Below are 13,670 nucleotides of genomic sequence, written 5' to 3'. Positions count from 1 at the left end.
GAAATGTTAAAAAAAGAGAGAGAGAGAAAGAGGGCCTGGCGAAGGATGTTTGCCCCAGGGCTCATGCTGGCTCTCGACGTTCCTGTCTGAACCACATGATATTGGAATCTCAATTCCATAAAGTACATCATTGTGGGTGAGAGTAAAAGGATGTGCCTGTAGGTGTAGAGTGGCTAGGTCGCGACGGACCATACATGGCAAGTCAACCACATCGAAAACCCAACTGCCGGGAACTGACATCCACATGGGGGTAGGATGAGGATCATACAAGTGGCAAATCAACTACTATCAAAAACCCAGCCATCAGGTGGAGGTAGGATAGAAGTTCATACCGTCTTCTCCTCAAGTTCAGCAGACCGGAGGGAATCTCATACCACCCGATCTATGAACGGGACACATGATAACAATGCCATAAGTTGTTTGAATGATCCAGGAACCCAATGTATGGACAAACAGTGTAGTAAAGATGTCTCTGTAATGTAAACTATCTCACTTAAAACCAATCCAACAGGAACTGCCCCCAGTGCAATAACATCCTTGGTATAAGAAAATCATCAGAGGATAGCATAAGAGAAACAACCACGTCAATCTGCAAGTTCCACCACCGTGACCCACAACACGGGTGGAGGGAACAAAAGCATAATTGAGTGAGGAAACAGAGACACCTATAATACATGTGTGTGAGGGCTTATGTTGATTGGTTCAGCTATGAATCCAAAACCCAGCCACTGGGAACCAACATCCATGTGGGGGTAGGATGAGGGATCCAAATCAAATGGGTGAACTGCAATTTTGACTGCTCACTCCAAAGCTACAACATCCTCTTGGATAAACCTGTATAGCGATGGAACATCAGGTTGGAGGACATATCATAATCTACAACAGCAGAACACCACTGCACTACTCTCAACTGAATGGTTTTATCATCATTTGAATCATATATCATTATCATATGCAGGCAGATGTCTCCATGGTCCACCACCCCGGCAGCTTGGAACTAGAAAGTAAGGACTCCTATACTCCACTGGAAGAAGAAGGGGGAAGAAAATGTGGTGGAAAGTCCGGAGGAACGTCAACACCAGAGACAGTGCAACGGGTGACCCCAAAAACCCTATTTTGAAAAGCAGACCATACCTGATTTATTTAATGAAAGGCATGGTAGGGATGGGCAGCTATCCCCTTCTGCTTTATCCATGAAGTCCAGGGGTGAGCACAGTCCAGAATGGACATATTAATGAAGCAAATATATCTCAAGGAAAACCTATGAGCGGTCATGTGGAACTACCTGTCTCAACAGTGTGAGCTTAGTGGCCATGGAAATTATAATTGTTAAGTCATCATGGCCTTACACTGTGGATTTGATTAGTATACGTATAACTGGACAGGCACCACTAGCCACAGAGCAGGATCCATAAAGAAAAAAGGGACATGCCCCTGATAAATAAGAAGTATATATAAAAAAAGGTATCTTACCCAGTCACACTTTCACTGAAGAGTGAAGAATGGAAACAGGTGGAAGAAGCTAACCAAAGCAGATAATGGGAGATAAATGTATGAGGTGTAGTCCCAGTACTCGACAGAAGAAGTACATACAATGTACGACAAGGGTGAGATGTAGGTAAGAGGGAAGGTGCCTAATCAGAGTGAAGACACCAGGAATTGATTACAAGAAAAAGGAAGACAAGGAAGGAAAAGGCCAATCAAATCAAAAGCCAAATCCAAAAGGTAAGGGAGGAAGAAAAAAGTCACAAACAGAGGAGTGGTGCCAGGGAATGAAACAGCAGGAAAAGGAAACAACAGAAAGAAGCCTTGAAGGCAATGAAGCAACCCAGAGCAGGTACAGGACCTATAAGACCAAGTGGATCTCCCTGGGATTAAAGGTGGGAGATAGAAGGAAACAAAAATGAAGAACCTGCCCATACGAGTCACCAATGTGGAGGGTAGGAAAAATTGATCCAGAACAAAAAAGGACAGATCGAGCTGAAGCAGCTGACAAAAACCAAATCTGTGTCAGCCAGGAAGGAGCAATCAGGAAGACCTGACACAGATTGGCAATGATGAATTAAATCACCCTGGGAAGATGATGAATGAGATGAGAAAATAAAGATACAAACAGATCCCAATCCTGTCTGAACACATCGAAAGCCAAGGCAAGTGGATGAGGAACTGGAAACAAAGACATACAGATCTGAAACCCCATAGTGAACAATTTTAAGACAGCACCATAAGGGATGAAAAATAGGAATGTGGGCATAAGAATACAAAACGTTGACATTGGGTATCCTCAGTCCTGGAGAAAAGGCCCACCATAGTGTGATAAACAAAATAGGAAAAAAAGGGAAAGAACCAAGAAGTGATTAAGGTGGGACAGATCAATCACAGAACTCTAATCTGTATTGAGAATATACGAGTAATGGAGAAACTCTTATATGTAGGACAGGTAAATGACAGGAAGGTGCCGGACATTGGAACATGAATAAAGAATGCAATGGCCAAAGAGACAAACATGCAACCAAAAAAGAAAACATCAAATGTAGCAATACAGATACCCCAAGTGATGCTAAAGTCACAGGAGTAACACCCCCCCAAGAAAACAGACCAGTGGTAGAAAAGAGCCATCCACAAGTCCTAAATGGATGTGGAAAGGAAATTAATTTGGTACAAGATAGTGTACCCACCCAGAAGATCCCAAAAGTAAACATGCCACATTTGTAAAGAAACAGCTGAATGTGGCAATCACCTCAACATGGAGTTAAGGAGGAGGAAGGTATCCCATGAAAATCCCCAAGAAAGGAGGTGTATAGTGGCCAATACCAATAGGAGAGGCGATAGTTTGGAAAACATGGCTAGGGAGAAAGGGATAGGATTAACAGATGTTATCCCCATACAGGCAACAGAGATTTGAAGTGCAGAGAAGCACGAAAACAAAAACAATCTATCTGATGGTAAGCTAAGACAAAATGAACCAAAGTCTGTGGAGGCCAAGGTATGCCAACATCATCACTAAAAAGAGAGACAAAAAGGCTCAGCATGAACCAAAATATCTGGAAAAGGAGGGACAAAGAAAAACAACAACTGTGAAATGTGTATAAAAAAGGCTGAGGTAGGTCTAGCAGACTCCACAGTAGAGGCCTGGGAAGGCCAATACAAAATCAGGTGGAAGAAAATTGTCAAAATAGACATCTTCCCAAATTAATTTAGCAGTTTTAGGAGGAAGGCAAGCAATAGTGGGAGATGGTTTGGACAAACTCCAGGCCCAGGGGTCCTAAAAAACGAAATTAATTGTAAGAAATATAAAATATAATTAATTACAAAAATGAAAGTCATTATATAGTAAGATTAAGTAAGTGTATATTGACAATAAAATTTAGTTGATGGTATTTGTTGAGGAAACAATATATTTAACCTAATTTATGATTTACCAGTAATATCAATGACAGGTAAACCTAAAATTACAAAGACACATGTTAAGCCTAAACTAACATTGGTGTACAAAAGGATATCACTAAACGTTAATTAAAAAACCCTAATCTTACAAGAAGTAGGTACAAATCTAACTAAATGCATGTTATTGAAACCAAATAACTACAAATAATATTAATATCAAAATATTCAAAAAAGATATGACAGTATAACAGCTTATCTGTCCAAAGTCAGCAGAACAAAATGTGCGGGCCACCAAACTTGAGGCCTGATGATGGTCAACTCATATAACGATCAACCTCTCAATGTATTCAAGCTGAGAAATCCTCATTCGAGTACATCCACCTAAAGCCTAGATAATTGTGCTGGAAGTAAATGATAACATTTTCGAAGTGGAAACATAAGCTTTGGTCAAAACCAAAAAAAAGCGAAGAACAATAAAGGTAAGTTATCACTTAAAACTTGTAAAGTGAAGTAGGAAAAAAAAATATCTTTACTTTGTATTAAATTAAAAGAAAAAGAAACACAGGAAGAGAGCACAAACAAAAAATGTCTTGACGATAGCACTGCCAAATGAGAAGTGATGATAGTTCGGTAGAATCGAATAGAGAAAACAATTTCAGAGATCATAACCTATCTTTATATAACAATCTTTCCATCCCAAGTATCATCCTAACTCCCCTTGTCTGGACCCTTTTCAAAAATTCAATGTCTGTTCTAAGATAAGAAGCCCAAGACTGAACACAGTACTCCAAATGCAGCCTAATCAAAGACCTAGTTATACATTGACATTATAACCTCTTTAGACTTGTATTCAGTATTTTTGTAGATTATTTCTTAACCAGATCAGAATTAATGCAAACATCTTGTTTACTCTTATTTCCATTTAGCAACTGTCCAGGATGAAGAATATTGCTGAAATTTTCATTAGTAAAAATAGAAGAAAAAAGTATAATTTAATAACCCAGTCATCTCATAATCATCAGATATTAGCTTTCCTGTAACATCCTTCAAAGGCCTACTCACACCCTAACATTTTGCTTACCCTTAATGTATTCAAAGAAACCCTTACTATTAATTTTTCAGCTAACATGCTTTTATACAGTTTTTGATTTCCTTAGTTTTCATTTGAGCAATTTTCTTGATCTTCTGTAATCTTTTAATCTCTCATCATTGCAGCAAATTTAAACTTCTTAAATTTATAATGCTTTTCTTTAATTTCACCTATTACACCCTTTTTGGGCTGATGTGTGTTTGTATTTGCTGCAACCTTAGGAACATGAATATCTTGTAACTGAATTAATTGGAGACACTAATAAATGCAGAAAATTTAAAAGAAAGAAATTCCTACACATTCCCAATTCACAACAGATAATTCTTGTCTCATCCTTTCACAATTAGCTTTTTTGAAATTTGGAATCAAAATCTCATTACTCCTTAATTTCCATATGCAGCAAACCTAACTGAGCAATGATCACTTGCACCCAGATGCTCCCCAATCTCCACCTTATCAACCAATTTTATATTAGATGGTAACAACAAATCTAAAACAGCATTGTTTTAATAGGTTCCCGATTATTATGCCTGAAATTAAAATCTCTCATATTTATAACCTCATTAACAGCTAAATCTTTATCTCACTATAGTTTCTCATTAATTTTATCAGTTTAACCTGATGGTAAGTATCAAATTCCAACTAAAAGCCTTCTCCACTTACAACCACAAACTGAAACCCAAACAGGTTCAACCTCATTGCTATTAGCTTTGATATTTTCAACTTTGTGAGAACTTAATTCTATCTTAAATAATTTGTGATAAAATATACATACAAACCTTGAGCCAAGTACTTTGCGAGACACACCATATTCTGAGGAAGAATATCCTTTACTTTTGTAGCGAGTGTTAAACTTCTTGTGATTATCAATATCCTGCCAATAGTTAAAGCATTCAATAATACTATACAAAAATTGAGCATTTTAATTGTATTTATCTCATAACTAGGGCTAATTGCTGGCATACAAAAAATGCCAATTTTGGAACTTTCAAATAATTTACAACTTGTTTATAATGTATAACACATAATTAAGTTGTATCTCACACATATACTTTGCATGCAATATTAATTTCAACACTTTTTTGAGCAATGTACAAAATGTATAACAAGCATGTTGATATATAATGTAAATAGATATTAAATGTTTGAACAGCAAACATAAGAAAACTCAGAGAAAATGTTGTTTTTTAAAATCACTATTGAAATACAAGTTAGAATTAACAATAAATGCTTAAAATACCTAAGTAAAGGCTATCAAGAAATTATTCTGACTAGTAATTTCTAAAAAAAAGAAAAAGATGGAAATTTTGGAAATTTCTGGAAAATACCTTAATGAATGCTTAAAATACCAAAGTAAAGGTGATCAAGCAATTATTTTGACTACAGTAATTTCTGAAAAAGAAAAAGCCTGGAAAGTTTGGAGATTAGCACTGGGCCTTGATAACATATAAAAAATCTTAGAAATAATAAGAAATACTATTACTTCACTTAGATGAAAGACGGTTAATGAATCTCTCCCTACAACTTGAGTCAACTAAAATACAATTTTCAAGGCATACAAAAAAGCCCAATTTAGTGAAAGTGAAAACAAGAATGTCATAATGTTTTCTTCTGACAGGAGTATCACATTCACTTTTTATGGAAATGTTGAATATTAACTAATTCTTTGTCAGAGACACCTAGTTGTGGAGCCAACATAGCATTTGACACACAAAAAAAAGACATATTTATAACCAATTAGTGATCTCCGCAGTTAAGAAATTTTATTTTCAAGCAAAACAAAAATTTGAATTAACTTTAGAAAACACATCTGACTTTAATCTATGGTTGATTTGAAAAAGTTGAACAAGCTTATTTTTTACAACCAGATTCATCACTAAGGTATTCATCACCCAAGCTAGTGTGTCTTTCAAACAAGGGTAAAGTGATAAGATGTTCCTTAGTCAAAAGATTATGAAGTGTTTTTTGAATATTAACTTGAGGAAGTTAAAACACTAATCATTTTTCTTTGAGTAGTTATATGATATTGGAAAGTTCATTAAAAAAATGAGTCATTGGCAAGATGAAAGGTTCTGAATGTTAACATTTACATTAGATTACACTTGAAAAATTCAGGAATAACTTAAATCTAGCATACAATCTAGTGCAGGTCTTTTATGAAAACACCTAACACTGAAATTGGTCTCATATTGAATGAAAATATTCAAAAAATTAAGCTTGTAATAGTTTTCAATTTCCATAGTATCATTTATGTTGGCATGTTATTATTTATGAAAGTTGAGAAAATCATCAGCCTGATTATGATTGTAAAAAAATAAATATTTAATGAATATATCTGTTGTAAAGGTTTAGATTCATTGTTTCTCAGAGTAACATGAAAAAATATATATCAGCTAGGCTAGAGCCTAGATTTAGAACCCATAACAACACCATAAATCTGTTCATAAATATCAATGTCCTACATGAAATGTGAATCCCTATTGCCAAGTTCTAGTAGTTGCTTAAAAAGTTAAAGATGATTTTTAGTATGGTACCACATACAGCAAAATATAACCTGGCTCAATTTTAGTGTTAAAAGTAATTTTATGATTCATAATTTCAAAACATGAAGAATTCAAAATAAGTATTTTTCCCCCCCTTTTTTTTATGACTTGTGCAGTGACCATCTTGAATTTCAAAAAGGCTACTAGTTATTATCTTATTTCTTGATATAACTTTCAAGATGGCAAGAAACAAAAATTTGGTGGTAGTTTAATGATCCATATTACCAGCACAAGTTTGCATTTGGAAATCGGTTTGATGGTTGTCGATGCTTCATGGTTCCTGTTTAATTCACAGGTTCATCATTGCCATGATATGATGTCCATTGGATATTCCAATAAAATGAATAATTTGGCTAAATGCTTCATTATAATTATTGTTTCAGTGGACAGGTATTGAAAGTAATCCTGGTTCATGCTTCCTCTGTGATAATGAGTTTACTCAGAAAGATGAAAATGCTGAAAGTACAAAGTAGTTAAGAAAGATCATTGAACAGTACTCAGACTCATTTTAGAGATTTGAGCAAACAACTGATAACTGATTGTAAAAGTTCTGAAAGGCACTCAACTAGCTTTAGTATTTGCTCTCTAAAAGGGAAAGGCACTCAACTAGCTTTAGTTCTCCTTAAGGATTAAGATATCTCACAAGCATTAAAGATTGCATAGAAAACAACCCTGTATGATAAAAACAAAAGCATTTTCTGTTAATATGATGATATATCTGAGCTCTGTAATGTGACAAAAGAGCTCAACTGGTCAAAATGTGATTGACATTTTAACCAAGTCCAAAAAATTAGAAAGTTTGGTTGATTGCACTTTGTTTTATGGAATCCTATGACATCCAAGCATATAATTCTCAATATCATAGACACTGTGTTGTAAAAGAAAGGGAATCAAACAGTACTCCTAATCAAAATAATTTTCAAATAAGTTGGTCAAATAACTGCTGATATTAAAATATTCAACTTAATCAGATGTTCTTTAAACCAAGGGGATATTCTTAGAATGAATGATCTGGATCACAAGTACAAAAACATTTTACTGGAAAAGAATAGGAGAAATATATTTTAGAGATACAAAAACACATCAAAGGAGTTATAATAGGGAAGAAGAACCTCATGCAGATGTTTCATCAACAAGAACATTAAGTGCAGTATTGGATGAATATGTTTATGATGATGAGGTTGATAATCAGCTACTGCTTTAGACACTTTTGATATTAAGAAATGCAATTTGCTGATTTTAAAATTCCTATGAGGCTATACATCTTCTATAAGTGGACACTTATGGGTAATCACATAATACTTACTGAGAATAGGCCAAACACTGGAGTACAGCATATCATGTCTGTCAATAGAACAGATAGACAAATAGATTACCCTCCACAACATTAACAGTCTAGAGTTAGAATCCATAGAAGCACTCCACTTTCTGTCGGTATTCCTTTAAAAAAACATTGACGTATTACAATCACTGTTCACAAAAGATGGGTTGTCTTACATTCCTATTGATAAGTCTGAGATAATGGCTCAAGCTGAAGCAACTAGCAGTCCAGAGCTATCCAAATTTGGTCAATCATAGATGCCATGGTTGAATTCCAGAGCATTAAGAAAGATAAAAGTATAAAGATACATGCAGTGTTTGGTGATAGATTGGTTTCTATTATTTAATGAAGCTAAGAACTTTTAAGGAAGTTTGAATTTCGACCATACTATTTAAAGACAAAATAATGGAAACATTGTGTAGCCAGTACTCAAACCACACCAAACAAACCAAGCCTTCTAGATTTTTCATTGTTAAAACATTATCTTGAAGAAACAGATAATCTCATAGAGTTATAGCATTACACTGTCTGGTTGTACTATCAATGTACATTCAGTTGTATATACTTTTAATCAACATATCTGAAGATTTAAAGACTTCAGTTAACTATGCATATTGGCATAAGGAAATCTTTGAGGTTTATTAACAATGAAGAATGTTATCAACATTAGATTTGACATAGTCCAAAGTTCTTCTATGTTTGCATGCTGGATCAGGTGCTGATTAGGATAAAAAATTTGTAGATTAGCAAAAACACACTGATTAAACTATTGTTGTCACTAGATGATGGGGAGAAAATATTGAAAGTACATAGGACATCTGGGAAATCAAGGAAATGTTTATCTGAAAGTTGTTGATATCTTGGAAAGGTTTACGTCATTGTCTATTCTTCAAAGGAAAAATTGCATACATTGCAAAACTTAGGTGGGAACTTTTCTGTAATGGGGAAATAAGGGAGGAAAACTTACTTCTACAAAGTCCAATCCAATTCCTCAAACATAGAGAAAATTATATCTGTTTCATGCAGAGATCATGCAGGATTTACCATCTCCTCCAGGTCATGGATGGGAGAAACATGATGATGACACATTAGTAACTATAAAATGTCTGAAAAAGCCAGCCCCAGATAAGATATCAAAACTTATAAAATATTTATGTAAAAAAAAAAAGTTGTTTCAAGATAAAACACTGTCTACCTACAAAACATGTTATGTTGTATACCTGCATATTCATGTTGTGATTACAGTAACATGGAATCGAAAAACATGGATGTCTGTGACCTTTCAAATGTGGATGACAATGATATTGATGATGCAGAAATTCATTTAATACCATATTTAAAGTGCTAGTTTTGTATTTTAATTTATATATCATTTCTTTCAAACTCTCTGGTGAAATAAGAGATTATATGCCAAAGAGAACTTATTTCTTGATCCACGAAAGTCCATATAATTGATAGAATATATTTTGATTGCTGCCATAACGGAATCCAAAAATGGATGGCATGCCAGAATTATAATTTAAAATCCTTGACCCTGAAAATAGTGGTATTAACACTAGAGTCATGTTTTTAAGTGTATGAGTACCCAAGATATTTAATACCATAAGTTGTAAATGGCAGTCATTTTGAAATCTAAAATGGCCACCGTAAGAGAAATACAAAAAAAAAGGAGAACTATTCTTTGAATTTTCCATGTTTTAGACATATAAAATAAATAATTGCTTTAAATACAAAAGTCAGGATAGATAACACCTGGTACCACACCAATTTGAAATACCTCTGATGATATTTTGATAAACCATATAAACATTTTCAGAATAATTCAAATTAATATCACAATTTATATAAAATATATATATATATATATATAGCTGTCACAAACAATATGATTAGAAAAAACAAATCATTTTAAGTGTTTAAAAATGTACTTAGCTTGTAGTTGAATATTCCCAGATTAGAAGTAATAGAAGACTTGAAGATAGTGCTAATGAGTTACTAGTGAGACAGAACTATCTGCTGTGTATCACTAATGATACCAGGATTACCCACACATCACTGTTTGTTCATTTTAAAGTAATAGAAGACTTGAAGATAGTGCTAATGAGTTACTAGTGAGACAGAACTATCTGCTGTGTATCACTAATGATACCAGGATTACCCACACACCACTGTTTGTTCATTTTATACTGGTCTTTGCAAACCTTCCTATAATGATGCCAAATTGTAGAGTATGTACAAATTCCCCAAGTCAAAAATTTAGCTGTAGAACCAATTCAAAAGAAAAATAACTCTGAAAATGACTCTCAGAATAAAAATTTGTAATGCAAAGTAGCCACTGGAAACCCATGGTTTCTCACACATGAAAGTTCCCATTTGATATTTTACAAACCCTTGATGATTATAATAATATCTGAGGGGTTTTTCTAACTACTTGTAAAAATGTACACCTCACTGTGTTTGGAAGTTCCCCCTCATCAAAACACATAAAAGGTTCTTAGGTACTTGGAGATGCATAATATACAATTTCAGACATCTCCAACAATTCAAACAGATTATTCTCCAAATATCAGCCCAAACTTCAAGGGACTCAGAATTTAAGCAATTCCTGATTGGTCTTGTTTGGAATTTAAAGTGCCTGGAGAATAAGAAAGTAAAATACTGTATACAACAAAAAATAGAATTATGTTCGCTATGTGAAAGAATATGAACAACATTCATGATCTAAATGCCCAGACTAATCAGAGGATGATTACTTGAAATTTGACATTCATGGAATGCAATAATGTAAATTATAATTGTTTGATATTTCCACATACTAATTTTCTCTTGTTTTTCCGAGCCTGGCCGGGTGTTTGTAGTTATTCTTGTCAGAAAATTGGGCAGCAGTTGTGGGTAGACTCATCCATGAGCTTCACTGCCAATTAGCCAACTGATTTAACAGGCACCAACCACAATTTTCTTATGTCAAGAACTTGAAGGTTTAATGGCATATTAAAAGGCTGTTGGGACCTGAGAGGGCTGGTGTTTGGAGATTTTTAAAGACTTTATGCAGATTTTAACAAACTTTGACAGATTTTCAAGAGATGTCCACCTGTGTAAATTCAAAAGGTGTTTAAGTAGAAGAACACAGTTTCATTTTGGACCTAAACAATGTTTTTATAGTGTTTCTGTAATTAGCTTCTGCATGAACATTCTTACTTGCTTTTGACTGCTGGTAACAGGTTTGTGTATTTCTTTAATGTAATGTCCTTTTGCAACTTTAAGGTTAACTTTCATTTCCACTTGTAAAGGTTTCATTTGGTTTACGCCTATAAAATAACTAAGTGAGCAAGTTGTGTATAAATTGCTTAGGTTTTTTATTTAAAAAATGGCAACTGGAGGGAGACAAAAGCCATGGTAGTTGAAACCTCCATGTTGTAGGTGTAATGAGACACTAATATGTCATGGGTTGTCCACATCCCAACCTGAAAGATCTAATACAAGAGATGTTGATGGCCTATTGTCTGGGATTGGATACCAAATGAGTGAAAGCAAAGAGGTTTAAAGGCAGTGATGACAGGATTCCACATTGGAAGCAAATCAACTGAAAACACCAGAGGATGAAGAAACTACTTTGTAGGAAAGGTTCAGTGCCAGGCAAGATAGTTGACCTGCCACTAAGGCCTGATATTTTGACACACGATAGACTGACAAGTTATCCAGGAAAATGGAAGTTCCAAGAGAAGGAAGAAAACAGTGGTGTCTGAATGGATCACTATTAAAACACTAGACAGATTAAGATGATGGAAAGCCTACAAGCAGCCACCAGCTCAAAGATATAGAGAGAGGAACCTCAACCATGGAGACAAGATGTCAGAAATGGATCAGGCATCCAGAACTGCACCCCACCAAAACAGAGGCAGTGGAAAGGTGTGGTTGTAGGACTGTTTCACATCAAGCATAAAGCCAACACAAAGTGCCATCTGTGCTACATTCACCCTGAATATGAAAAACCATATATGTAAGCAGAAGGGGCCACAGACTGGAGGGCTCAAAACAGATGCAAGTTGAGGTAAGGTGGGGGAAAATGGTCATGTGGGATCAAATGACCCACCATGACCTCAAGAGGTGAAAAAGAGAGAGTATTCTTGGAGAAACCACTGAAGGGGACTCGATTGGGCACATCTAAGAGAAATGAGGGACTCAAGAGAAGAGTCCCCAAAAAAGACTCGTGCAGAAAATAAAGGAAACATTGGAGCTCTGGTATCAAAAGCTCCAAGTCACAAACACAAAAAAGTAGACTAAGCTTGCCCCATATATAAAGTGAGAGAGCCCACTAAGTAAATTAAATACTGGGTAGGAGTTGATAATGAAATGGAGAGCTGAACCAGCCACTCTAAACAAGATGACTACTGCAGAAGGAAAGAGGTCACAGCAAATGAAGTAGCACTGGAAGAAGCAAGTAGAGCTCAAAATTCCATAAAGTAGTGGAAAAAATAAGCATCAAGAATATAATTTCCAATTAAACTCCACAGGATCAAATGAAAAGATGGGGCCATAGCCAACTAACACAGAAGACTGAGAACCAAATCTTCAACCATTGCAGTCAAACTGAAGGAAGCAAAAGTTGAACAGACAAATGGGGATGAGGAGAACGTGTCCGAAACCCTGCAATGGGTAGTCTATCACAAGTCTGAGAGCAAGTGTTTCAAAACAATACCAAACTTATTAATCCAATTCTGTCAAGCTGTGCATGCTCATCTTTACCTTCAGTTTTTAATATTTCTTGTCCCCAGTATCTTATGTTTCTTGAAAAACACAGGGTCCCAACATTTAAGAATCTGTTTTAGTGAGACTTTTGAAAAGGCAAATATTCAGCATGCTATAAAGTGCTGTGAGCAACAAAGGCAGTCACCTTCTAGAGGTGTCTGGGGACATGCTCTCCCATAAAAAATTTTATGCAATAAAGCAAAATGGCACAATCTGATGCATTTGATGGATCAATGTGATGCTGAATTTGACCTGAATCCAGCCTGTCAACCAACTAAAATTCATTATAGAAAGGTGCTAATTTGATCAAAACATAATATTCTTTTACTAATGTAAGCATGAGAGTAGACCCAGATGCATGAATCTCACAACAAGTGAGTATTCAATTATGCATTTTAAAACATAACTAAAATATAATAGTAAGACCTAAATACAATTTAAACTGTATCTCTAAATATAACATATTTAAGTAAGAAACAACCATAAGTGCTATTGTTGATCAAGCAGCCAACAATACCAGTCAGATACATGTAGACTGTGACGACAACTGAGCACCAATTTCAAAATAACCATTGTTAGA

General features: G+C 35.0%; 1 protein-coding gene across 4 annotated transcripts in view; it reads right to left on the bottom strand.

Moving 5' to 3' along the window:
- Positions 1–13,670, bottom strand: part of LOC106470861 (fidgetin-like protein 1) — a 51,034-nt gene that overhangs the window by 21,514 nt on the left and 15,850 nt on the right. For all 4 annotated transcript variants that reach the window (XM_022399506.1, XM_013931440.2, XM_022399505.1 and 1 more), the window contains one exon: positions 5,257–5,351. In XM_022399506.1, the coding sequence (XP_022255214.1) occupies positions 5,257–5,351 (95 nt within the window). The remainder of the gene's footprint in view (positions 1–5,256; positions 5,352–13,670) is intronic.

The sequence above is a fragment of the Limulus polyphemus genome, unplaced genomic scaffold (genome assembly GCF_000517525.1).
Source record: "Limulus polyphemus unplaced genomic scaffold, Limulus_polyphemus-2.1.2 Scaffold4256, whole genome shotgun sequence".
Lineage (NCBI taxonomy): Eukaryota > Metazoa > Arthropoda > Merostomata > Xiphosura > Limulidae > Limulus > Limulus polyphemus.
This window is presented reverse-complemented; position numbering and strand designations above follow the sequence as displayed.